Consider the following 27,569-nt stretch of genomic DNA (forward strand, 5'->3'; position numbering starts at 1 on the left):
TTTGTCTGTGAACTATGTTGCCAGTATATTCTCCCAAATATCTTTTAGTTTTGTTTATGATGTATTTTGATCACACAAGATTTTGGTAATTGTATAGATTTAAATTTGTCAGCCCTCTCTTATGGGTTCTAGAATTTATGACTTGCTTATGAAGAAGAGCTTTCCCATCTAAAGATTATGAAAATATTCAGCACTTTCTACTAATACTTCTTCTTCTTTACATATAACTTTTTCATCCATCTATTTTTTTTCTAAGTGAGGTACAGGTTTTCCGTAATTTCTTCCCAAATGGAGAGACAATTTTCTTCATTTATTGTGAAGGAGTTTATATACCTCTATTGTTTGGGGTGGTTATTTCATCAGATATTTCTTCTGCTCCCTCCTCTCTATCCTCTCCTCTGGAACTCTAAATATGTGTATTTTGTTATGCTTTATGGTGTCCCCAGGTCTCTGAGGTTTTACTTGTTTTTCTTTACAGTTGACCCTTCTTACCCACAGGTTCTGCATCTGTGGATCCAATCAACCACAGGTCGAAAATATTTGGGGAAAAAAATTCCAGAAAGTTCCAAAAAGCAAAGCTTGAATTTGTTGCCTTCCAGCAACTATTTATGTAGCATTTACATTGTATTTACAACCATTTATTACATAGCATTTACTTTGTATTAGTTATTATAAATAACCTAGAGATTATTTAAAGAATATGGTAGGAAGTGTGTAGGTTATATGCAAACACTATGCCATTTTATATAAGGGACTTGAGCATCCATGGAGTTTGGTATCCATAGGGCAGTCCTGGAATCCATGCTCCACAGATACTGAGGGATGGCTGTATTCTCTTTTCTTTCAGTTCTTTTTTGGTTTTGCTTGTTTGTTTACTGACTTGCAAGGACTATTCTGTGGAGCCTGTTTCTCATGAAGTGTGTAGCCTCTGATGTCTCTGCTCATTAATTTTTTCTACACTTGTTTTTATTTTTAAACCTGGTTTCCTAGAGGTTGTCCTGGATCAGTATAGCTTAATGATCAGTCAATGTTTGGTCAGAGGTTGCACAGAAATACCTTGATCCAGTAAGGCTTCCACCCTTAGCCGATGGACCTGTGTGTGGCTTGGGGAATGCATTCAAAGGTCAGGCAGTTTATAAGTGTGCCTAAGCTTTTACTTGCGGCATTCACAAAGCCTCATATTGAGTCAATTGATTCCCTTGGATTTTCTAGGGAGACAATAACGTTGTTTGCAATAGGGATACTTTGGTTTCTTTCTTGACAATAAAGGTTATTCATTTCTTTTTATTCCTATGACATCCAACACTGCTAAACTGGAGAGACAAAAGCAGGAACTCATGCCTCCACTCCACAGGTGGAACAGCTCCTAATGTTCCAGCACCAGGTTGGAGTTTTCTATAGGTTCTGATAGGGGATCTTTGTCAAGCTGAGGAAGTTCCCTTCCATGCCTTCCTTACTAGAAGTTAAAAAAAAAAAAATAAGTGGATGTTAAATTTAATTTTTGACTTTTTAGAAGCCCTCATCAAGACAATCACCTGGTTATATCATCTTTCATCCCTTAACTATTAATAGAGTGAATAATGTTAATCAATTTCTTTATGGAGAATCAACCTAGCATTCCTGGATTACATCCTTCTTTACTCAGGATAGATTCTTCTAAAAGGAATCGATTTGCAAACATTTATTTAGAATTTTTGTATCTGTTTTCAAAGTGAGTTGGCCTGCAGTTTCCTTTTTTGTGTTACTGCCCATTCTGCATTTCTAGTTTTGGAATCATGGTTATGTTAGTATCCTAGAATGAGCTGTTCATCTTTTTCTACTCTCTTGAACATAACACAGAAATTATCTGTTCCTTGAAAGCTTGGTAGAGCTTACCTAAATAGCTATCTGGGTCTCGTGCTTTTTTAAGGTGCAAGTCTTTGACTACACTTCATTTTTCTTTAATTAAATAAGTTTCAGGTGTACAGCATTATAATTTGATGTCTGTATACTACTCATATTTTTTCCTGAGGTAATTAGTCTAGTTGGATTTTTTACCTCATAACACTTCTTTTAGGCTTTTATATTTGTGGGCATTATATTGTGAAAATAATATCTTATAATATCTTATAATTTAAAAATCTTCTCCATGTGAGTGTAGTTCTTTGATCATTTCCAGGGTTGTTTTTTGGCATTACCACTTTTTTTCATTTCCTGATCAAATTTGCTGTAGGTTCATCTATTTTACCGGACCAAAAAAAGCCCCCGTTTTTAGTTTTTTTGATGTAGAATACTTTTGATTTTTTTCCATTTCACGACTTTTGCTTTATCTTCAATGATATCTTCACTTCACTTCTTACAATAAAAATTTATTTTATTGTCCTTTTACTAGCTCTTGTTGTCAATTTAGGTCCCTTATTTTCAGTCTTTCCTGTTTTCTGTATATGAGTAGTGACATTTTCTTCTGTGTGGGTTTTGTCTACAACCATTAGTTTTGATATGAACAAGCTTTCACTCTCTTTCATTTCTAATTTGTTTATCCCTTCCTCTTTGATTTCTTTTTTATCTAAAAAGTAAATTAAGATGGTGTTTAAAAATTCCCAAGTAGTTCTGTTTTTGGTTGGTTGTTTGGCTAAACTTTTGTTGTCAACTTCCAAGTTTATTGCATTGTGGTCTGAGAATGTGGCTTGTATTACTTTGACTTTTGAAATTCTATTGGGATTTGCTTTTGTGGTGCAATACGTGGGTAATTTGTGAATGTTCACATATGTTTGAAAAGAATGTGCATTCCCTTATTTACGTACTAGGAACTCTACTAATTGCTCCATATACATTAACTTCTTCTATCCTCACCATGTGAAGTAGATAGCCCATTTCACAGAAGAGGAAAATAAGCTTGGAGAATTTAGGTGACTTCCTCAAGGTTACCAAAAGCTGGTAAGCAGGCAAGTACTAATGAAACCCAGACATTCTGACTCATTTTGGTCTTTCTCTCTCTAAGAGATCACAATTGTTAGCTGCATTATTCAAATACTCATGATTTTTGAGGAAAGTGTATTAAATTTTCCTGCAGTAACTGTGAATGTATAAATTTCTCCTTGTTTTTCTGTCAGGTATTACTTTATATGTTTTTTATAGCTATGTGATTGGTTATATAAAAATTCATTTATATTACAAATTATCATTGGATTGTATCTTTAATCATTCTGAAATACATTTTTTGGCCCTGTTTAACAATTTTTTTGTTTCAATTCTATTTTGTTTGTTATTAATATTCTTATGCCTGTTTTCTTTTTGTTAGAATTTGCCTTATCTTTTTTTGAATGCCTTACATTATGGGTCATTTTTAAAGGTGTGTCTCTTACAAGTAATTTATGCCTGGGTCAAAAAAAACCCCACCTGAAAGTCTGCCTTTCACTAAGGCATTTAATTCATTCTCAGTTATTCTGATTATTGATATATTTGGATTTATTCTTGACATCTCATATATATAAATACATGTAAATATTTTTTTTCTCCTTCACCTGCTTCTTCATGAGTTCTTTCTTTTTAAGTGCTTCTTATTCTTAGTGGTTTGGATGTCCTACATTAATTTTATTCTTCTAAGTTGCCATTAGAATTTTTGCATGTTTAAACTTTATTTTTATCAAAGCCTTGAGTTAATTGGTACACAAACTTTTCCCCCAAACAAGACAAGAATCTTGGCTTGCTTTTACTTCCATCTTGCCAGCCTCCTAACTCTTATATTGAGAGCATTTGGATCTTCATTCCAGATTGTTAAAAGTTTAACTGGCCTTTTTTGGGTCCTTTTGTACTACATTCTTGAGAAATCCCTCAAGTTTCCAGTCCACTACTTTATTCTTTTATATCCATTCTACTACACAGCTCATATACTAAGGTTTTTATTTGAATGATCAAAATTTTAAATTTACAAAACTCTTGTTTATTCTATTTCATGGGAATACTGTCTTTTTGCATCTCTCTGAAGACATCAGTCTTGTTCATTCTAAAATCTTCTTCTGTTTGCCTCATTAATATACACTCTGGTGTTAGTTATTCTTTTGATAGCAGTTGGTGCCTCGCTGTCCTGGGGTAGATGCTCCTCATTAAGTGGATGATTCCTGATGGTCTGCTCATCTTCTGTCTGTTCTGTTGACTGAGTCTGCCTCTGGTGACTGGGGAGTGGGCAGTGCGCCCAGGAAGGGTGTGCACAGTAGTACAGGGGAAAGTACCTGTGCTTTGGAGTCAGACAGATCTGACTACAAACCCAGCTCTATTACTTACCAGCTGTGTGATGTTGGGCAAGTCTTTGAGTCCTGGTCCCTTAACTTGGGATAATGGCCTTACCTTATGGAGCTGCTGTGTGGATTAAATTTAACAGCATATAAAAAAAAAGCCACTAAAGCCTCAGGACAGCACTAAGTGGTATTCATTTTTTGTCAGTTATTCAGGAGAAATTTTTTCACTCTTTAGCCTTTGATCAAATGTGATCGATTTGATGGTCCTAACACCACTTTCATTAAGCAGATCTGTCTTCCTCAGATCATCCTTGGGGAAAACAATTCAGTCCTCCATTTCTAAGTTTAAGCTACTGTGTAGTCACTGATATATCAGGTACATCTTTTCTTCATAGGGATATGGAGATCCTCATCACAAATTAATTAAGGTTCCAGTATCAACTGACTCATTTTGGCAGAAATTAGATCATGGGCAGCCCTGTCTGGTGCACATGCACTGGCGGGGGGGAGGGGGGAGGTTATAATTTACTAAGATATAAGTCTTGCCACCAACTTGGATATTCTAATGAATACTGGTAATGATATTATATTGATATCAATATCCTAATGGTACCCTATGGCAAAGTTATTGATGTGTCTCCTTGGAATATTATCCCTCATTCCCACCCAATTTTACTTCCTGGAAATCATGTCAGTTCTTTAGAATCACTGCCCAATAGTAGGGACAGAACAAACCAGAGAGGTAAGCCTTTTCAGATAGTTTTGCAGAAGGAAGAAAGAAGGGTATGGTATTTATTTCATGTTTCTTCTAGATTACTTTTAGAGTTTTTTGAAAGACCCAGGACTTTCACCTGGAATAAAGTTCCAGCCCTTTGCTCTCTGTAAGTCATTTATGACTTCTTTTCTTCCTGCATATTATTAGAAGCCAAACCCCTAAGCCTCCTTCTCCAGTGTTAGAAAGTTGCTCACAGACAGGTTTTCAGTGTCAACACCTGAAGCTTGAGTCCTGAGATGACCTCCCATCCCTTCCCCTGAACCTTCATCCCCTGTGAGTAAACTTAAGTTTGGAGCAGGATCCCACCCAAGTTCAAAAGGTCTTGCCTTCATGAGCCATAAAGCTTGTGACATATGTGCTACCTTGGCCCCCTCTTAGGCCTGTGCTCAGGGGCTCTGCTAAAAGGCCCATCTCTGCAGCAGGCCCACAACAAAGTGAGGTCGTTACATTTTCCAGGCAGGTTCCTATCAAGCTGTGTGAGAGAAGCTGTATCCTCAATCCAAACAGGAACCTTCTCTCAGGAGCAAGTGCCTATGGCTTGTCTCACACGGGTAGTCAGGCCCACAGAAGCCACTCTCCCCTGCAGCAGCCTGATCATTTGCCGGCAATGTCCACGACGTGTGCTTAGCCTGGGGGAGCAGGGCGCCTGGCCTTCCCCAATCCTAAGTCAAGAGAAATGAAGGTGCGGGTCCATGAGCAAACAGATGATGCACCTCAGAAGGAATGATGCACCCCAGAACCTCACCAACTGTCACGGGAAATGACAGTGGTTTAGCACTCCCTTGTCACACTGCCAAGAAATCCATCTGCTGTACGCCCTGCAGAAGGCGTAGAGAACAGTCACCTTTGCCTGTATGTATAAGAGGTGGGCAGAGAGAACGGAGAACCAGGTAGGGTCTCCACTGTACTCCTACACACGCTGACCACTCCCTCTGTCTGGAATGTTCTCATCATGTGTTCTCCTGGTGAACATCTACACATCCCCTAAGCCCTGACTCCAAAAGCCTGCTTTGTGAAGCATTTGCTGGCCCCTCCCCAGGGTGGGGTCCATACCTCTGTACATCCCTGGGTCTGGGCGTGCCTCCATGACTGCATTTGGTATATGGCACTGCAATTACATTTCACAGATCTGCCTCCTGCTAGACTGAACTTCTGCCAGTGTTGCGTGATTTATTCCTCTTAGTAGAGCCTGGAACATCATCATTGGTGCTTTCTCTGCTAGTGTCTAAAGAATAAATCAGGGATGATCTAGCACTTGTGATGATTTTTATTTAATTCGTTTTATTTAATTCATTCACTTCAACTATCAACATGCACTGTACCTCTAGGGGAAATGTCTACTCTGCTATAACTTTTAGTTATTCATCTTTATTTTATTTATTTATTTTTCGGCCACACCGCGGGGCATGTGGGATCTTAGCTCCCCAACCAGGGATCGAACTCGGGCACCCTGCAGTGGAAGTGCGGAGTCTTAACCACTGACCCGCCAGGGAAGTCCCTGTGATGATTCTTATTTTAGATGGGCCGGAGAAGTCTGTCATTCTTCCCCTCTCTCACTCTCTCTGTTATTTTCACGGTCCTCCCCACTAGGCCTCCTGATGGTCTCTAGGGTCGTGGTGGCCTGCCCATGCTTTGGCTGTGCTGTGGGGAGTCGAGCGTCCCCACAGGACTCGGCACAATCCCAGTGGGTGGCAGGCAATGGAAACTGCAGGTCGTTCCTCAGGCCACCACCAAGGCTGTTTCTAAATAAAACACAAGCAGGGTGGTGGGGCTAGGAACACTTGCTCTGAGGGAAGGAGATCAGGAACCTCAGCTGGGTGGACACAGAAAGGAGTCCCACTGCACTAGGCTTCCTATACTAATCTCTCCCACGTGAGCAAAGGCACTCTCCACTCACAGGCAGCTTGACCTCAAAAAACACTTTGGAAGAACAAAAGACTCTCTGGTGAAACGTAGAGGCAGGCGTGTCCTGTCCAGGGACCCTGGCTGCAGCCCCAGACACTTCTGAATGAATTCTGAACCAACAGTTAGAAAACTGTGTTGCAGAGTCGGGGCCTTAGGTGGAGTGATAGCTCAGACCCGTGGGGTCAGCCAGCACGCCCACCCTCAGCAATCTATATAGATGATGGATACCACGGGCACTGCTGAAGGGAGAGAAACAATCTGAGGGTCCCGTGGTGTGTGGGGAGGGATGGCAGATACGTCCTCTCTCAATGCCTGCTCTCTGCTCCTGGGCTTCAGCTGGCTGAGGAGGTAGCTGGCTCCTGGCTGCCCAGAGGCCTGTCCAAGACTAGGGGTTGGTGGTGGCTGAGGGTGCGGTATGGGGGGATGCCACCAGGCCTTAGGGGCCCCTCCTAGTGTAATACAAGGAAGGAGTACTGGTTTCTCCTAATAAGTGAGTCTGACTTGCACCAAACCACCCAAATGCCCAGAACAAGAGCCCCACTCTATTCAAAGTCCCAAAAGGCCAGAGTGGAGGACGTCGCGAGCTGTATGACCTGCCCCAGTAGGCATTCTCGGGCGCTGCTGAGCAAGGGAGGGGCCGAGGCTGGGAACCTGGCTGAGCTGCAGGATGCCCTTGCTCTCAGCCCTTTGGGCTTTAGGGTAGAGGGTGTGCTGCCCACCAGCCTCTGAAACAGTACCTGGGACTCTTGCCTCATCACTGCATCCATTATGCACTGGCCTTTACGTTTCTAGTCTCATCATCACTCTGGTCTCCAGTGATGACTGTCCATGAGAACACAGTGCTTAACTACTTGCTTAGTGAGAATTTGCCAGTGAGCTTGATTTTCCATACCACACAAACGCCAAGGGCCTCAACACAGGCTGGTGTATCCAAGCAAAGGCTTGGCCGTCCTTGAGAATTCTGTTACATACTTTTGAAAATTCTCAGTACCGTATTGAAAATCCAAAGGGTCTGCTTCTGAGAACTCAGAGAACGGAATGCAGGCAGCTCACAGCACTTGGGTTTTCAAGAGTCCACTCAGCTGGATGATCAGTCAGGCAGTTCTGCAAATCGTCAGAAAAACCACTTCTCATGCCTTCCCGCCAAGCCAGCTATTTATAAACACGTCCCAAAGTCCTTTCGAGTGGCTCCTGCTCGGTCTGATGATCAGTAAAGAGAAAAGGGGGTGGACTTGGTGCTGAGATACTTTCAGAATCTGAGTGACTTACATTTCCTATTTTGCTCAATAAATAATTTTGTCCATGGGGGAGCATTTTTTTCTACAACACTATAGATGTTTATGTGAACGGCTCATAGAACATGCTCTGTGAGGATAGCATCCCTAGCTGTGGGGACAAGGTAGAGTGGCTGGTGAGATGAACATTATGTAAGGAGGCAAATGGGAGCACGTGGGTGGGAGGAACCTCACACTAAGCTCAAACCGTGGTAGCTGCAGGTGCAGAATGCCGGGGGCTTTTCTACCGCTGTTTCAGCAGAGCACCCAGGCACGGGCACTTTGTGGAGCAGGAATGGAATACCATGAGCGGTGGGGATGGCCAAGCAGGCAAGCCAGGAGGGGCACGTGTTCCGCGTTCAACATTTCCCGTGGTCCAGGGTTTCAGCCCACGTGAACCAAGAAGACAGCAATGCGGGAAACCATCATCACCATCACATGAAGCTTTCTGAGCCTCCCGTGGGCTCAGATGTGTCACATGCCATGGGTCTTGCTGCCCTTATTTTCAAGCTATCCATGGAGAGACTGTCCCTTTGTCTGGCTAGCTGTCCCTCACGTGTCCGTGCAAAAGGAACAATTCAGTGGTGCCCTCAATGTGGACCACACTCCCTCTCCTTATGTAGTGACTTTCTCAACCATCACGCACCCTCCCTCCCAGGAGGGGTCACCCTCACGCCCAGTCACTCCAGACTCTCAGGCACAATGAGGCGATTTTTATCAGCATGAAACTTTTCCTGAATTCATGTAGAAAGAGTAAACGACTCTTTCTTTTGTTTTATACTGTGAGTTTTTTCTTTCAATCCAATATCAAATATTGATTGAGCATATAATATATGCCAAGCATTGCATATAGTAGGCCCTGGAAATACAGCAGTGAGCAGACAGAAATCCCCGTCCTTATATTGTACGGAGCCAGGAGGAGGCAGATAATCTGGTCAAATAGGGAAATACATGGTATGTCAGCTGGTGATGAGGGTGATGGTGAAATACAAGCAGGAAAAGGGGGTGAGGGGTGCTGGGACAAAGGCTGGTCAGGGAGGGCCTCTCTGAGGAGGTGATATCTGAGTAAGCACTGGGAGAATGTGAGGGCAGAGGTCACATGGCTCTCTGGGGGAGGGAGTGCTGGGTAGAGGGAAGATCCAGTGCAAAATTCAGGAGGTGGGAGAGTATCTGCCATGTTCTAGGGCCAGCAAGGAGGCAGGATGACTGCGGTAGAGAGAGTGGCGAAGAGGAGGAGGAGGAGGAGAGGTCAGAGAGGGGCAAGAGACAGGCTGTGAGGCTGGCTGAGGTGCTGGAAGAATCTGCGGGGTAAGTGAGCCACTGGAGGGTTTTGAGCAGAGGATGGCATGACCTGACTTAGATTCTGGAAGGCTGGCTCTGCCGCTGGGGCAAGAACAGATGGCAGGGGTGCCAAGGCAGGAATAGGGACCCGAGTGAGGGGGCCACTGCAATAACCCAGATGACAGATAACAGTGCCTTGGGCCAGGGTGCTGGCAGTAGAAAGGTCAAAAGTGGTAACATTCTGATTTGTTGAGAGGGCAGAGACATCAGATTTTCTGACAGATCAGATGTGAACTGTGGGGAAAAGGTGTCAAGGGTGACTCAAGCAATTGGAAGGACATAGAAGCTGTTTGCTGAGATGCAGAAGGTCATGGGGGGAAGCAGTTTTGGAGGGGTACTGTTGAGAGTTCAGCTGTGCAGAAGACTGAGATTCCTGTTAGGCATCCAGGTAGAGATGGCCTGAAGGTAGTTAACTGTCAGAGTCTGGGATTCATGGGAGAGATCTGGGCTAGAGAGAGAAACATCTGGTGTCATAAGCACAGACTGAATATAAAGCCATGAGTCTGGGGGAGATCTCTAAGATTAAGGATGGTAAAAAAGAGACCCTGGGCCCTGTAGAAGTTGGGGAGATGAGGAGAAAACCAGTGACAAAGGAGAAGCCAAGGGAATGTGATATCCTAGAAGCCAAGGAGGTGGGCGGAACAATCATATCCTAGTTGAGAGAAAATCATCTACAGCCGACTTAGGATCAAGTTGAATGGCATATTCTGCACGTGAACTTGAGTTTCAACCTACACTTCTGTCTTATGAACGAATCCTTCACCCTCTAGGCATCAGTGGCCCTATGAGAATCTTTATGAGTGCTGGGGATCTTCCCTTAGAAAAACACATTCAGATACACACAAGACTACAGACAGTTGCTGGCGGTTCCCAGAGCTAGTAAAGTCCATCCCAGAAGTCAGGTTCATAACTGATGCTTGCCCATCCCCAAAGAGGTCTTCTCATGGCATGACCCAAGCTGTCTCAATGTAGAAATTCAGGTGTTGCAGGTCTCCTGGCTTCTCCAGGTATGTTTCCAAAGGTAGAATGAGCTAACCTTTCTGGGCTCTTGGGTGGAATACAAAATGTGAACGGGCTGGCTTGAGCCTGAAAGCAAGTGTGAAAACAAATGAGAACTCACCACCATCTCCTGCACATGAAACATCTCAGCTCCTCCAGGTGACAGGCGACTGGGGAAAGAGATGCTGACAGATGACCCAGGAAGGGTGCTTGGCCCAGTGTTATAGACCTGTGGGTGTGAGACACACACAGCAAGTTTTAATAGAAATAGAGATCTTCATTTCATGTCCTGCAATATATACTCTAAAATCCTTTGAAATGATACACAGAGATACTACGGTTTAGGATACAGAAGGTCATGACTTGAAGTGAAGTGAAATATCAAATGATGAGAGATTTCAATGAAATATAAATTTTTTGAATATGCATTTAACATCACCAAACCTTCAAATTACCTTCTTTCCCTTTAGCATTTTCTTGTATTCTTCCAGCTAAAAATTATATTTCTTTTTACACACCTGGAAATTTACTCATAGACTATTACACTTGGTGGGGATTCAGAAATAATCTAGACCAGTATTTCTCAAACTTTAACACATATCAGAACCACCAGATGGGCTTGTCAAAACATAGATTGGGGCAAGGTCATGTCCAGAGTTTCTGAGGTTGTAGGTCTGGTTGGGAGGGGGTGGGTAGAGGCTAAAGGATTTGCATCTCTAATGAGTTCCCAGGAGATGCTGATGTTGCTGGCCCAGGAAACATACTTTGAGAACCACTTATCTGGTCCAACGCCTTTCCTTTTACAGTTTGAGGTAACTGAGACCCTCAAAGAAAAAGTGGGTTGTCCCCAAACCAAATGACCTAACTTACAGAAAGGGCTGTTTTTACTATACTATCTAGCTGGTTTGATTTCTCCATAACTTACAGCTTATCACTTGCTAATACTGTTTGATGACACCTGTGCACCTCTTTTCTGTCCCAGCATTTGGTCCTGTAAACTTTACCCCTCTCATTCCCACCACAGTCCTCCTTATTTTCTGTTTCCAGCAGCCCATTATCTCCTGAGAAATGAGAGAAAAGATGGCGGCCACAGAAAGACCGATACAGGAAAGGAGATGGAGCAAAGGCTGAACATGAAACTGAAGGAAGAAATGGAAGATGAAGGAGAGTAAAAGAGATGGGCAGATGTGTAGAGATAGAAAGTAGATTAGTGGTTGCCTAGGGCTGGGAGGAAGGGGGAATGAGGAGTGTGGCAGGCAGAAGAATGGCTTCCCAAAGATGTCCATGTCCTAATCCGTGGAAACTGACTATATTACATGGCAAGGGGGATTTCAGGTTGCTAGTCAGCTGACTTTAAAATCGAGAGATGATCTTGGATTATCCAGGTGGGTGCAATGTAATGGCAAGGGTCCTTATATAGGGAAGTGGGAGACAGAGTCAGAATCACGGAGATGCATTGTGAAAGAGATCCAACTGGCCATTGTTGGCTTTGAAGATGAAGGGGACCATGAGCCAAAGAATGCAGCAGCCTCTAGAACTTGGAAAAGGTAAGAAAACAGGTTCTTCCCTAGAACCTCCAGAAAGGAACGCAGCCCTGCTGACACCTTGCTTTTAGCCCAGTGGAACCTTTTCAGACTTCTGTCCTCCAGAACTGTAAGATAATAAATTTGGCATCAAGTTCACAGTAATTTGTTACAGCAGCAATAGGAGACTAATATGAGGAATGACTGCTAATGGGTATGGAGTTTCTTTTTGGGTGATGAAAATGTTCTAAAATTAGATTATGGTGACAGCTGCACAATTCTGTATAAACAGAATTGTGGAAAAAGTCATTGCACTGCGCACTTTAAACAGGTAAACTCTAAGGTGTGTGTCTCAAAGATGTTATTTTTTAAAATTAATTTTTATTGGAGTATGGTTGCTTTACAATGTTGTCTTAGCCTCCGCTGCACAACAAAATGAATCAGCCATACACATACAGATGACCCCTCCCTTTTGGACTTCCCGCCCATTTAGGTTACCACAGTGCATTAGGTAGAGTTCCCTGTGCTATACAGTAGGTTCCCATCAATTGTCTATTTTATACATAGTATCAATAATGTATATGAGATATTATTAAAAAAAAAAAGATGGGTAGGAGCAAGAGAGAGGAAGAAATGAAACACTGCTTGGTGGCCTGGGGGCTAGAGAGAGAATTCAGGGATTCAGGGCATCTCTAAAGCTGAGGTCAGAAGGGCAGAGCCAGGAGACAGGCTGGACAAGTCACCGGGTCTTCACACTTGGCAGAACGCATCAGGATCTAGCTCCAGCAAGCTCTTCCCTAGAAAAGCATGTCTTCGTTTTTTGCAATAGTGAGTTCTGCTTCAGAGAACAGACACAAAAAACGGTTGAGTGGATGAGCAGTTGTTGGCAACTCTTAATTCAGCAAGAACACAATTCACCCATAACAACAACCCTAAGGCACAAGAAAAGGAAGGAATTTCCAACCATGATGGAAATAGCTAATTTGAAGTGAAACATGAGAGCACAGAATTGAAGAGAAACCTATTGACCTGTCTGGGAAATCCCAATTAAAGCACAAGTGGGGGGAAGAAAAGAAGATGATGATTTTGTTTTGCATGATTTCATCCATCAAAACCAGATGGATGGGAGAGCTTATATTACCTTATTTATTTATTTATTTTAAACAAATGTCTTAATGTCTGACTCTCTGCAAATGTTCTTGTGTAACATCTGTATTATTTTTCATCATTTTTCAGGTGAGGGAAATAACTGATGATGCAAAAAAAAAAAAAACACAGCCAACTATCAATGGTCAACAAATTATTACATCTCTGTTAAGAAAACTCTGATGAAACTTTGAAACCAGGTCCAAGACTAATATCTCTGCCTTTCTCCCATCAGCATTTGCAGTGGAGTCTTTAAACAATGACGCAGCTTGTTGAATATTAGCTTTGAAAAGACACAGAAAAAATATCTTTATGTGGAAGGACTTGTGCTTTTCTTCAGGAAGGATGTTGCCAGAATAAGGAAACATAGAATTTTATCCATATCCCTGACCCCATTCTCCCCCACTATCTCTACCTTTTTCTGGGGGTCACTATCACCATCAACCTGGTCAGTGGCTTTCCTGCAGGATCGTCAGAATAATGACAGTTATACCAGAAAATTAGTCATCAGAGAATTCTCAAGGAAACTGTCAGCTTTGCTAACACAAGAGGATTTCCTTCCAATCAATGACACACACTATCTATCTTTCAGACCCAGCCAACTTTCTTAATCCTGAACGGAATGCTATGTACTTCCTCAGGCAACTGATAATCACGAGGAGAATCTAAGGGTCATGCCAATCACTCATTTCTGGCGCCCCTATTCCCTAGCCTGTATCTACGTCAGGATACAAGAAGAAAGCTCTTTACCTGAATACGAAACTTTAAGCTCCCTGCAAAAATGTGTTCAGAAAAACATGATGTAACCACATGCCCTAAGATTTCTTTCTTTCTTTTTTTAAAGAGGGGGAAAAGAACATTTTGTATATCTTTTGAATATGTTTTTGTATAACTGTTATTCTTTTTTGCCTTTCAACATCTATACCCTCTTTTTAAAAAAAAATTTAGTTTACTTAAGTATAGTTACTTTACAGTGTTGTGTTAATTTCTGCATATACCCTTTTCATTACATGATGTGTGTCATTTGAACCCCTCTCAATAATGTTTTTGACTGTATATTTTATTGTAAGACACCTCCAAAAGTTCAGTTTAAGTAACTAAACTTACCTAATTTGTAAGTAATTAAAATGATTTTAAGTAAAGTGAAATAACTCCATCTGGCCTTCATCTGTTTTCTATCCAATTACAAAAAAGCAATGGAGAAAAGGAAACTAATTCTGAGAAGCAATTCAGAACCACTGAGGCCCTATTCCCAGCAATCACTCTAAGGTCTCAAAAGCAAGGCTAACCTCATCTTTCCCTTTTTTCCTGTAAATCAAACATAGAGTGTGATAGCTGGGGTTTAGCTGGCCGGCAGGCGCCTCCTCTCTGAGCTGGGATGTGTGCTATCCATCATGGCTTTGGAGGCCTCTTGCCTGGGAGAATGCTTTGGAGAAAGGAAGACCATTGTTTGTGAGAGACCACAAATATTTTACTGCCTCCCTCTCTGGACCCTCACCCCATCTTTATTTGTCATCCCCTTGGTCCACCCAGGAGTGGCCACAGGGAAAAAACAAATAATGATTTGGTCATAGCAGCAGATGCCAGACCAGGAAACCATCTTCTACGTGGGGAAGGATGGAGGTGAGGCAGGGGAGGGTTTCAGGAGCTAGAGCTGGAGAGATGTGGGATGTGGATTACGGCACACTGTCTTCATCACTTCATCCCCAGCTCCTGGCAGGTGCTGAGCTACACAGGGGTGTCCAGGCAATGCCCGCCCAGTCCTGGCCCCAGCCCGGCTGCTCCCAGCTCTGTGCCCTGCAGCATGTCCTCTACTCCCTGGGCCTACATTTCCCGCATTTGTCCATCGAGGAGGATGCCTGGACGATGCTCTGTCCCTCTAACTTTATGTTCAAAGACCCTCCTGTTGAACAGCACTGGCCTGAAGGGTCTGTACTTAGAGCAGGGCTCAGCAAATGATGGCCTGTACACCAGATCTGGCCCGCCACCTGCTTTTGTACAGCCTGCTAGCTAATATGGTTTTGTATTTTTAAATGGTTGGGAAAAAAAAATCAAAAGAAGATGAACATGTCATGATATGTGAAAAGGATATGAAATTCAAATGTCAGTGCCCACAGCTACAGTTTCGTTTGTGCATGGCCTATGGTTGCTTCCATGCTACAGGAGCAGAGTTGCATAGCTGCTGGCCCGCGAAGCCTAAATACTTATCTTCTGGCCCTTTGCAAAAAAATTGTGCCCACCCCTGGCCTCCAGAAGGATGCTGTCCTTCACGGTGTCCACAGTCCACACCGAGTGGACCTGCTGGACACAGTGCTTATGTGATGGAAGAGCCAGCCCTGTTCTTTGGGAGAGCAGCATGTTTCCCCTGGGGGAGTTCCCATCGCTCACACTGCTTTGCTCTTGTAAAACCCCACTTCTGAAAGGCTGTCCCTCTGTGGGAGGAGCGGGCTCCTGGCTGAGTTAGTGTGGAGAAGTCCAGGATTAAGGGGACATGGCAAATCCTTGAGGCTGCCCTGTCCACAATGTGAAGAATGATGGAGAACTGAAAGGGGTCCTTTGGGGCCATTTGGGCAGGGATGCTGACCTGGCCTCAGCTTTCAGAGCATTCATGCAGCTCTCTCTCCAAATACTGAAGAGCAGAGGGGTCTACACAGCAGAGTACCACACAGCAAAGGGATTAATTCTGTGTGTAATTATGGAAAACACACACACACACACACACACACACACAGAAGGCACATCACTTGGGTCCTTCCATTGGTCCCCAGTGACAGAGAAGGTCTCCAAGGGTGGATACCTGAAGGGTGACGTTGAGAGGCTGGAAATGACACTCCAGGTCTTCCAGCTGAATGAAGTTGGATGCATCCACAGACTCGCCGTACACAAAGGAGGTTGGAGACATGATTCTGAAAGAGGAAAGCATGAAATCTGTCATCCCAACCCAGGGTAACTGTTATCCTGAGAACCCAAACATCTGTCCCTATTTAATCTAGAACCTGGCTCCCCGGAGTGTCCTCCACCAAACGCTTCCCTTCTGGAACCGTTCCTTCCCTCTCCTGTAAATGGACACAGCCAGACCTATGCTTTCTAAACAGACATTTCCAGTAATGTCTTGTCATCTTAGGTGAAATCAATAAGCTACGTATACAAACATGTACCAGGATTACATTTCTAAAATGAGAAGGAAAATGATGGTAGCTTTGATTTGTTTTTTTTTAAACTGGATTATAGAATTACGCATGTTCTGTTTTGTCATTTGAAAAACATTTTGTGGATTGAAAAAGATTATGACAATTTAAATGAATTATATATTTGGCATCTTAAGCCCCACTCTGTGACAAATTCATTTAAAAAAATAAAGATTTTCTGACTACCAAAATTACTAGGAATTAGGTATTAAAAGTTGAGTCCTCTCAGTGATAGCCTTTTTCTTCAGATTTCAAACAGTGGCTACGTAAGATGTGATTAAGAATTCCGGTTCATTCTGTAGTGATGCTTTCAACGTTGCCCGCAAAAACAAACCCCAAGATGAGACAAAGCCAGACTTATTAAATTCCCAGACAAATAATGGATTCTAGAGGAGATTCTAGAAGCTCCTCACTTGCCTAAACACAATAATGTAAGATTTTTGGTACCAAGTCTGAATGGATAGCAATTCACCTATTTTCAACATAACGTATATTAGTTTGGAAATGCAGTGAGTTCCCAGTACCACCCAATGGCAAGAGCTGGTTCATTTAAATGAGCCCTGTTTTATGTTCCTGGAAGTATCAGCAGTTCACTCGTTTGTTTAACTGATGGCTTCGTCAGCAGGGGGAGAGGGGGCTGGCGGGGGTGGGGGGTGCTGTTAACACTTCACAACGAGGTCTCTGAGGGCCGGACAACAGGATCAAGTGAGCCTGGGTTTTCTCTTTCATCCCCCAAGGACGGGGCTTGGTCCTGGGGATATTCTCACTGTGCCTCTGAGGAGACAAGTAAATAAACTACAGGGTTAAAAATAGAGCCATGAACAGAGGCAAATCTGTGTTAATTTGCAAATATATTCCACCAATGCCTCATGTCTAAAGAACGTGATGAAAAACGCCAAGAGGCAGGAACGCCCACCGGAGACTCATTCCTGACACCCAGCAGAGTGGGGGAGCTTTGCAGGGATGGTTTCTTCTGCAACGCATTAACTTTTCTACTTCCAGCCAAGGCCGGGACCCAGAAGCACTTGAAAACTGAAAAATGAGAAACTTTGAACCTCCAGAAAGTTCAGCTTGCCTGTGGGGCAAGGGTTCAACAGGTCCTCATTTGATCTAAACTAATTGTGCAAATCCTTTTTCCACTATCAAAGAAGTATGTGCTCTGTTTCTGAAGCCGGAAACAGGAACTGACTTCTCATTTTTCCAGGCCTGGGTTTTGGCTGAAAACCACCCCGGGTTGTTTTGGGTGCCTGCCTGCAGCCCTGCTTTCCAACAATGCCAGCAGCATTGAGTGGCCAAGGACTTCAGCCAGGCAGATGGTGTGCCTGCTGTGATCGGTCCTGCCTGCTGGCTCTGCAGAAGGGTCGGAAACACGCAAAGTCAGTGGTGACTCGAGGCTAATCAGAAAGCAGCCCAGGTTTCCTGGGAGCCAGCCAGGGCACTGGGATGCATCTGGTCGTAACCTCTGGCCCAGGAGCCTTTGGCTAAGATTTTAATCCCAGGAATCAAGCTGCCTCCTATCCTATGACACTCTGGAGGGGTGGGCACTGGGAAGAGATGCATGGAAAGATGTACAGAATATTCAAAGAAATTATGGGGCTTATATTTGTCATCACACTTCTTGGGTTACCTACCAGGTGGGTGGGTAGCTGGGAAAGAGGAGAAAATCAGGGAGGAGGACACGAGTCACTGCAGCTAAAGCTTCATCCTGCATTTCAAAGCTGGGCAGAAGCAGTGGCAGGGCTGCTGGCTCCTGGCTACACAAGCAAACATAAGAGAAGTACAGGGTTCCACTCCAGGCAGATCTGTGTCCCGGCTACTCACCCAGTGATGGATGTGTCCACCTCGTGCATCAGCGGCACCGTCAGCGTGAGGGTGTTGTCGTGCAGGGACTCTAAGCGCTCCATGTTGCCGCTGTGCAGGGAGAGAGGAGGGGACACTGGTCAGCACAGCCCGCCCATGGAGGGCGTCTCCCCTCCCTGCAACAGGTCTCTGTTCTGCACCTTTTTACCATCAGCTCTGTTTTTGGTCCCTGTATGGCATCCCAGTGCCCTATGGTCTCAGGTGTATTCCCCCCACAAAGACATGAGTGGGGAGTGGAGAAGGGAGACAGGAAGGAAGGCAGGCAATCAGGGCACATGATCCAGGAGGTCAGGGCTGTGAGCAGCTGGGCTTGGTCTGGCCGGGGAATTCTGGGAGGCAGCGTGGAGCACCAACCCCAGTCTCCCTAACTGAGGCCATGGAAGCTGATCCACTGATTCCTGAGGCCTGCTGGGGGGCGGGGAGGGGGCATTAAATCCCTGGCACCTACCCTATGTGCACAGGTGAGGGGGTGTGTGGCCAGAAAAAGCCTCAGGCAGAGAGGCAAGGTGCTGGGAGCTGGGAGCTGTCCAGTGCGTGCGTGGTGGAGGTGAGTGCTGAGAGGTTATGGGTGGGTACCAACAGTGTGTGCTGCTTTTGCAAGGCTTGCTCCATGAGTAATGGACCAGCAAGGTTAGGGCACTGCAGCTGGGAAGGGGTCTGCTGGACTTTAGCATCTATTTCCCATCTACAGGCATCACCCATCATCCACTGACAACCAAGGCCAGGAGAGAGGTCCTGGCCAACCCCGTCCTGATAAATATCATGGGAGCTCCTGTTATGGAATTCTGGCTCCAGCAGGTTCACATACAGGCCTTCCCCTCAGTGTGAGGAAGCACAGAATGGGGAGTCTTGCAGGGTCATTCTGGAAAGGTGAGCACAAGGGGGCTGATGCTGTTGAGGGCTACCATGTGCCAGGCACACTCCTCAGCGTGACTGAGCTGGATCCTCAGAGTAACCCCAGAGGGAGGGGCTCACCCACCACTGACAGGTAAGAAGCAGCTCAGACAGATTAGGTAACTTGCCCCAAGCACCCACAGCAACCAGGACAGTCTCCAAAACCAGTGCTTTTCCACTGTGATGCCTTCTCCTGATACCAGATTTGGGGGATTGAGGGAGGGGAGAAGGAAGAGGAGAGGAAGGGAGGAGGAGGAGGAAAAGGAGGAGAGAGAAGACCTAGTTTCCCTTCACTACTTTATGAAATTTCAAATATGAACTGTGATCATTATTGTAGGGAAGCAACCACCTTGGGAAAAAGCATGGCTACTGGGTACATGGTGCTGAACCCAGCACCTATACTTGGTTCTACCACACAGAGTGAACACAGGGTCCCAGTTGAAAGCTAAGTTCACCCTCCAGGGGTGGAACATAAGAGTCCCCAAGACCCGCTGAGGTTTGGACACAGCTCATCCGGACCACTCCCCACCCATCATTCCCTGAACCTGTGCAGAGTTCCTGCCAGCTCCCTGCCCTCCCTCCGCCCCCACTGCCTTCCTCTCCCCACCAGTGAGTGCTGAATGCAACCATACTTCAATAGCTCACATCCCCTCTCCTCCTCTCTCCTATTGTTCTGAAACAATGGTGCTCTGTGACTCTGACCCCTGACTCCTCATCTGTCTTCTGCATATGGGGTGAATCCATCACAGTTTACAGAAGCAGCAGGATCAGGTGCCCACCTGGCCTCACTTCCTTGCCCTTCCTTTCCCAGGGGGGACAATAAAAGCTGTACAATCACTGCTCAGAGCAAACCAGAGGTGACTCCTGAATGGATGGGAGGATGGCAACGTCCGGGTCTGCTCCCTCCCCTCACCCAGCATCCCACCAGGTCTGAGTAATTGGTTCCTGATGGAAGCACCACCCCGTGCCCTGCCATTTGTCCAGCCACCTGTGGCCGCTGGCAGCTCTGGACCAACAGTCTCATCTGTCATCGGGTGACTGCTCCAGACTGAGTGAAGTTGCAAAGTTGAGATAAAGAGGCTGAACATCAAAAGGCCCCCAGTTATTCTGCAAGCTCGTGACTTGGGATGCTTCCCATGGTCTGCAGAGCCAGGCTGCTGAGACAGGAGCTCTTGAGAAACTGTTTAGTCTCAACTTTCTATCCTCCTAAATCCACAAGTAGGCAAGAGATCTTCAAAGGGTGGTGATGGGAAGAAAAGGACGATTGGTATTTTAACTGTGGCTTTCAAGATAAGGAGCTTTAAGGATCTTTCCGTCACAGTAGGGAATCAAGTGGGTGCCCTCTGGGACAGTAAGACCAGATTTACACCAAAGTCTGCAGAGAAATGGGTGCCTGAACTATTCTGCTGCAAGTTTAATAGATAACATAGCTTCCTAAACATCTGTGATTCAAGAAATTAGAAGATTCTGATATTTAATTATTTAAGCGACCAGTACTAGGTGTTCCCTAATGCTATATAGAAATATCAATGTACATAAAGGGATGTTCTTTAATTAAGTTATTAGCATTTTCTTATATGCCCAGCACTGCATCTGGCAAATAGTAGGTGCTTAACAGATGTGTGTTGAGTGAAAATGTGCCCAGTATAGAGTAAGGGACTATACAGAGTAATCACTTGATGAACCTTTAAAAAAATCCCAATGCCCAGATCTCACCCCAGACAAATTAGATCAGGATCCCTGTAGGGTGGACCAGGCATCGGTAGTTTTTAAGGCTCCCAGGTGATTCCAATGGGCTCCTAAGATCAGAACACCACTGGTCTATGGACATGAGATTCTAGTAGATAAAGTTTCTGCCATTGTGTTGTTTGCTCCCCTTCTTTGACACCTCTGATTAGCCCTAAATGGGATTGGGAAGTAGGTGGAGTTTCCTCTTTTTGACAAGGAAAAGTCTCTTCCATGTCATATTTCCTGCCCAAATGTTCCTTCCCATGAATATCAGCTGCTCCAGGTGTTGAGAGACCCAGACAGCACACTGATAGATCTGCCCAACAATGGCGAGTTTTCTGTGGATCCTAGGAACAGCAGAATAATTTTCAGGTTGGAATAAGCATCTGCCCCCCTTTATTAAGTCCAACAGTCTTGTGCTCTGTGGGCAAGCCATTGCATTGTATCACTCCCCTCTTCAAAAACTTTCAGTGGCTCCCCACTGCCTGGGGAATGCAGTTGAGGCTGTCAAGGCCCTCCGTGGCCCAGCCCAATCTCCTCTTTCAGCCTCAGCTTCCTTCTACTGCCCTTCCCCCACCCTTGTATGTCCCCCACCCTTCCTCTGAGATGGTCAGGAATCCCCAACACACTTCAATGCCCACCAGTCACATGGGTGTGACAGAGTAGGCTGTGCCATGCACATCCTCACCACTGTGCCTAGGCTTCTTCAGCCCCAAAACAGACTCCTCTGTGTAAATGCCACCTCCCCAGTGAAGCCCTTCTTGGATTCCAGCAGTGGGAACAAAGTCTACCTTCTCTATGCTTTGCGTTTCTATTAGATCACAGCCATGCTTTATGTAAACGTGAATGATGTGATATTGAAAATAGTGTGAATAAAAAATCACGTCTTGCATGATTTCAAAGCTGGCAAGCTCAGACAATTGTCATCTGTGTTGAAATGCTATTATTCCTGTGGCAATGCTACCCTGACAGACAGCGGGAGCCATGCTGCACTGGAAAGTTGTGCAGGAGTTGGGGGATTGCTGGGCTGTATTTTAACATTCACTGTGGTTCTTATTTCCATCTGGTTTGCATGTCCTACTGCAATATGTAGGATATAATTAGTGTTTGTTAAGTCCCACTAGTGCTGAACTAAAGGCCAGGAAGTCATCACCTTTGGAGTGGAGGTTGGATATGCCAACACAAGGTAAAGAGGGTCCAACAACCACTGTGACGTGCTGTGCTCTCATTTTTAAGACAAGAACATTCTCTAAAATATTAAGGAAAATGCTAAAAAAAAAAATAGAGAAAGCAGCATTAAACGCAAAAATATGCTACAGTGGTGGTGGATTGAGGGGCTCTGAAAATGTATCCTTCCAGCTTCACAGTGGTTCCCAAAGGAAAATTAATCTTAATTCTGTGAGTTTTAAATAACACTGAGACTGAGGAAGGACTCCAGTGAAAAAATAAAACAAAACCTCGTTAAGTGTTTGCCCCACCAGTCCTGCTGCTGTCTACTGTTGGGTTGTATATGTTGGGGCCTGACCTGAACCTCCCAAATGCCCAGTGACTTCAGGCTTTGCGGGCAAAGCCATTAATTAGTAAGAGGCAAGAATGGACCAAGGGTGATGTTGAAAGATTCAGCACTTGGGAAGAATCTTAGTCTAACCTTTGACTAATTGGTGTTTTTGTGAAAATTCAAGAATCACCCAGGCTGGGGTGAGTACGACAGGGTGTTAAAATCCAAGTTTTGGCTGAGGCGTAATAGATGCCAAAATTCAGAGGAAAGCACTAAACCAGGATTTACTATGTCTGGTGGCAACAACCCAAACTATAATGTCAAGGATGTAACAGAGTCGGGAAAGGAGGATTCTTGGAGACAGATTTTGGAGAAAATGGTTTGTGGTCAGGGGAGGGTGACTGCCTTTTAAGCTTCAGGGGACCTTGATCAGGACAGTCAGATGCAGGCCCAGGAAACTTAAGGGGAGGGGGCTGCTGGCTTTCCCCTCCTGACTCCACAAGGATCACCTGCCTTTCCAGAGACTGTCAGGGCAAAGATTCCTGAGTGGGATCTACAAGCAAGAGCCAGGGTAGGGTCACCTTTGGTCCTGTCTCGGGGCACTGTCTCGGCAGCAGGAACTGAAGGCATCTTTGGCCGCCTAGAGGCTGAGGTTGGAAGATGTGGTGAGGGAGGAAGCACAGGTGAGCCTCCCCAGTAGTGGGAGGGTGGAGGGGGTCCCCAAAGGGGAGGAGCCAGCTCTGCATACCCAGACTGAGTGAGTGCCTGCAGCAGTGCCTGGTAAGTAAGACCTTTCCTGTTTGCCTTTTACCTCTCACAACCCCTACTGTGAGCCTGGGGGGCTCTCAGGAAAAGGGGGAGAGGGCCAGTAGAAGCACCACTGCAGAAAAGCTAGACTATTCCCAGAGAAAGGCTTCCCTCCTGCAGCCTTGCCCTGGCAGAGGGGAGGAAGCCTTAACTTGAAATCAAGTTTTGATTATTTCATGGGACAGGAGACACTTTGATTATGGATTTGTGAATTTGCTTTGAGGCTTGAAGCGACTGTAGGAGCCCAAGAGAAGGGCTTTTACTAACTTTGGTCCCTGCTGTATCTCCCCTTGTCTCACACAGTGGCTGGTCGTAGTAAGTGCTCAAAGGTTTGTAGAATGAGTGAGGGACAGTGCCTGCCCTGGGCTGTTCTGCCCTACTTCCTGCACTGAGCCGTGTCTGCCTCTGTCTCTAGACTGACCCTGTCTTGATGAGGTTTGAGATGGAAGACTCTCTCTCATTCATCCCTGCTCCCTCTCAGCTTCTGCTCAGTGCTTTACACTTGATGGACATGAATGGGGTTGAGAGCAGTGGTCCAGAGCAGGACCCCTTGCTCTACCTGGGGGTCAGATAGATGGCTGAGCCGGCACCTGTTATCTTGCACCATGGGGCTCATCTGAAAAGTCCGGGAGATGACCTTCTCTCTCAGAATGTGGGACCAGGAGCGCCTTCCTAGTGCCCAAGGGTGCAGTCCTCCTTGGAGGAAGTCTTGGGTTGAGCACCCTCATTTCAGAGGTGACCATGTGGGTGGGGGCCTTAGTTTTACAACGCTTAGCCCCTTGCCTCGCTCTGCACCCCAGATTCAGTGGGTCTCCAGTCTTGGCCGCATGCTAACCTGTGGCTGCACAATCGCCTTTCTCTGGTTGACTTGCAGCCCCTGGTTTCATGGTCTGCTCATCTAGTGTCTGGCCTTCCATTTTCCCGGCCTCCATTAGCCATGAGGTTCCTGATTTTGTTATCTCACCTTTTTTTCTGTGGATCTTGCCTGACCTTGGGCTTCACAGTGTTTGGTTCAGATCTCCAGACCACCTCTGGGATAGATTCAGATCCCTTGGCATGAAAGTTTGTCTTGGAGATTAAGGCAACTAGAGATAAGACATGATAACTGAATGCCTGATCCTTGATCAGACTCTGGACCAGTAAAAAAGTGGCTACAAAGTCATTTTTGGGACAACTGGAACATGGACTAGAGATTAGATAATAGCATTGTATCAGTGTTAAATTTCCTGAATTTTATAACTATACTGGGGTTATTTTAGAGAATGGTCTCATTCTTAGGAAACACATGGAGACACTTTTGGGTAAAGAGGCATGATATCTGCAACTTACTTTCAGATGGTTAAGTGGAAAACATCATACATAGAAAGAGAATGATAAACTAAATGAGGCAGCACGTCAAGGCTGAGTGAATCTGGGTAAAGGGTATACAGGAGTTCCTTGCACTATTCTTTGCAACATTTCTGTTAAGTTTAAAATCATTTCCAAATAAAAATTCAAATAAAAAGGCTGCCTTGGGTATCCAACCTATGCAGTCAAAGCTTGTATCTCCCTATTCACCCACCTAAATACCTCTCCTTCCAGCCCAGCTATCGGCCAAGGGCTACCCAGATGGTACTTCAAGGCACGTGTGGATTCTGGCTTGTGGAGGCAGCTCACGACCCCAGAGTCTCTCTCAAGCACCCTTGGCTATACTGGAGAGAGAGAGGCAGGAGCACAGTCCTGAGGGAAGACATCACTACTGCACTGTCCCCTTCCCTATCTGTCCACTCAGCTCCTAGGACAAGCCCTCTCTTGAGGACCATCTCTTGGGGGCCTCCACCAACAGGCTTGGCCAGGCCCTCAGGCTGCAGGAGCCCTGTCCTCGCATCAAGGGATGCTGGGATACATGCATGAGAAGCCACTGACCACAGAGGACACTTGTGAACTAACCAACCACACAGGCTTGGGCTGGAATCCTGACCACTCCAGGCCTGTCTCTCCTCAGCTGTAAAATCATTTACCTCTGACTGGATGAACCCCTAGTCCTTCCCAGCTCTCTCTGAGCTGGTGTCTGCACAAGCGGAACTAGACAAGCACCATCCTTGAGAGACCCGATTCTATGCAGCGGTTTGGGGCTTTATCACTGAGCAGTTCCTTCCTCCTCGGCGTTTTGGGCATCATCATCAAAGCATGACCAGGGCATGACCTTTCTTGGTCCCATAAATCTTTCATCTTTGGAAAAAATTTAAATCCCCCTTACCTCTGAGCAGTAACGATGAAGCTAAGAACTTCCTCTTCCCCAGACAGGTGGCTTGTATCAAAGATCACGCTGAATTCATACTATGGGAAAAGAAAGTGACATTTGGCATCAGCCAGCATTCCAAACTTAAACACTACAATCTTCTGCAGTTTATGACCTCTGGTTGCTCATTTGCACGGCAAGCTTTATTCTGTGTGCATTTCTCTCTGATGGTCAGGCCAGAGATACAACTTGAGCAATAAAACCCAGAGCCCACTCTGGCGAGAGGCACGCTGTCCTTTTCAGCAACTGAGGTTTTCGTTAGGAAGCGATACGCTTGAACTCTTAAACCAGGACTTCCTAAATTTCACTCACACACCATCATCCCAGTTTTTTGCTACATCTGCTTATCATATCACCTGTGATATGTACTTTGTATTTTTATTGCCTCACTCTTGCTGTTTAAAGACTATTTTAAAGAGAAGAATTTATATCACTATCACAGATGGGAATCCAGGATCACTTGCCATAAAGAGGAGATCATCATAAAAATAAACATAATGGAAACAAAGGGGTGTTGAATTCTGTTGCCTGCTGAAGGCTCTGGGCCTAAGGTCTGCTCTATTTTGATAAAAGGGAGATTAATGACTGATAGGGAGGTGTTAGAGATATTGTAGAGCTACCGGAGAATTTCTCCCACAGAAAGTTAGGATTGAAAGAGTGTTGAAAAGGTAATAAATTTCTCACTGTTAGAGTCAACGTGGTTTAGTGCTATGTCCATGTATCACCTAAAATCATCTCATGAGCCATCCAAAATCATCTCAGGTACTCCCAGTGGTGGGCACCCTGTGATTCGGGGAACACTGCTCCAAGCAAATGGTTTTCACCATATACACACCGGGCAAGTGTGGGAATCAGGAAGGACCCCTCGGGTAGGGCTTATAGAGCCAGGCTCTACCACAAACTATGTGATCTTGGCCAAGATACTCGATCTCTTTGCATTTCAATAAAAAAGAAGAGGGTGGACAAAATGATCCTTAAATTCCATCAAGTTCTGAGAGTCTATGACTTATTTAACATCTAAATATTTGTTCCTTTATGACATCATTTTGTTCCTTTATGACGAATTCTAGGCAATGGTCTAACTTTGCAACACTGGATTCTACTGAACTGAATGCTACCTGAAAGTAATGAACGCTGGATCATGACATTGGACCATCAACTAGAGTGGATGCTGGACATCCCTTTCTAGACAGAAATTTCTGTTGCAGTGAGACCTGTCAGCTTACAGTGAGGATGGGGCATGGAGACAGGACAGGAAACAGAGCTGGAGGACCCAAAAGAAGGGAAAGTCAAGGGTCTCATTGCAGCAGAGAGTCTGAACTGGCAGGAGATCTGAATTAAACCCTCTAAAGATCAAAGTGAGGTAAGAAGCAAAAGATTTGGGCACAAAGCCAAAATGAGAGCCAGAGGCCTGGGAGAACAGAAGGTCAGGAACCGGGCAGGCTGGTCATGAGAGACAGAAACATACGGCCAGCGAAGTAAGCAGATAGTGTGGTCATGAGGCTTAGCAGGTGGTCTGGAGCCTGATGACCCACAGGGTCTGAGGGCAGGGCAGGACAAGCTGGGCTGTGGATAGAGAGAGTGCCATCCCTGCTGGGTCGCTTCTGGGGCTTTCTCCAGGGACTCACCCCTAGAGCCCTACCTCCAGGACCAGCCTTGCTATAGGCCTTCACTTCTGTATGTGGAGGAAGGCAGTGACATTACCAAGCTGGAAAAAAAATCCAACATCCAACATCCATACTTCTGTTGGCTCTGTGACTATTTTGAGAGAGAATGAATTTTAACAAAATTTAAGGCCCCATAAGTCAAGATTACTTTATTTTCATTGTATTCATTTATTCACTTTCTCTTTATGGGAAGTGATCCTGGATCCATCTGCAATGATAAGTTTTGCTTTTAAAATATCTTTAAAACTAGCAAGACGCACCTCAGGTTTGAGGGAGGGAGGCTGGATTTTACAACAAAATGGCTACTTTTTTTTTTTTTTTTTTTTTTTGCGGTATGCAGGCCTCTCACTGTTGCAGAGCACAGGCTCCGGACGCGCAGGCTCAGCGGCGATGGCCCACGGGCCCAGCCGCTCCGTGGCATGTGGGATCCTCCCAGACCGGGGCATGAACCTGTGTCCCCTGCAAC

At 45.1% G+C, this 27,569-nt stretch overlaps 1 protein-coding gene across 1 annotated transcript in view; it reads right to left on the reverse strand.

The window, feature by feature from the left end:
- Positions 1-9,695: 9,695 nt before the first annotated feature.
- Positions 9,696-27,569, reverse strand: part of ITGA9 (integrin subunit alpha 9) — a 296,584-nt gene continuing 278,710 nt past the window's right edge. The window contains exons 20-23 of the mRNA XM_081247512.1: positions 25,395-25,474; positions 18,190-18,279; positions 15,978-16,086; positions 9,696-10,740 (exon numbers count right to left, since the gene is read on the reverse strand). Coding sequence (XP_081103638.1) covers positions 10,489-10,740; positions 15,978-16,086; positions 18,190-18,279; positions 25,395-25,474 — 531 coding nt within the window. The 3' untranslated portion in view covers positions 9,696-10,488. The remainder of the gene's footprint in view (positions 10,741-15,977; positions 16,087-18,189; positions 18,280-25,394; positions 25,475-27,569) is intronic.

The sequence above is a fragment of the Mesoplodon bidens genome (assembly GCF_964165515.1).
Source record: "Mesoplodon bidens genome assembly, chromosome: 10".
Taxonomy (NCBI): domain Eukaryota; kingdom Metazoa; phylum Chordata; class Mammalia; order Artiodactyla; family Ziphiidae; genus Mesoplodon; species Mesoplodon bidens.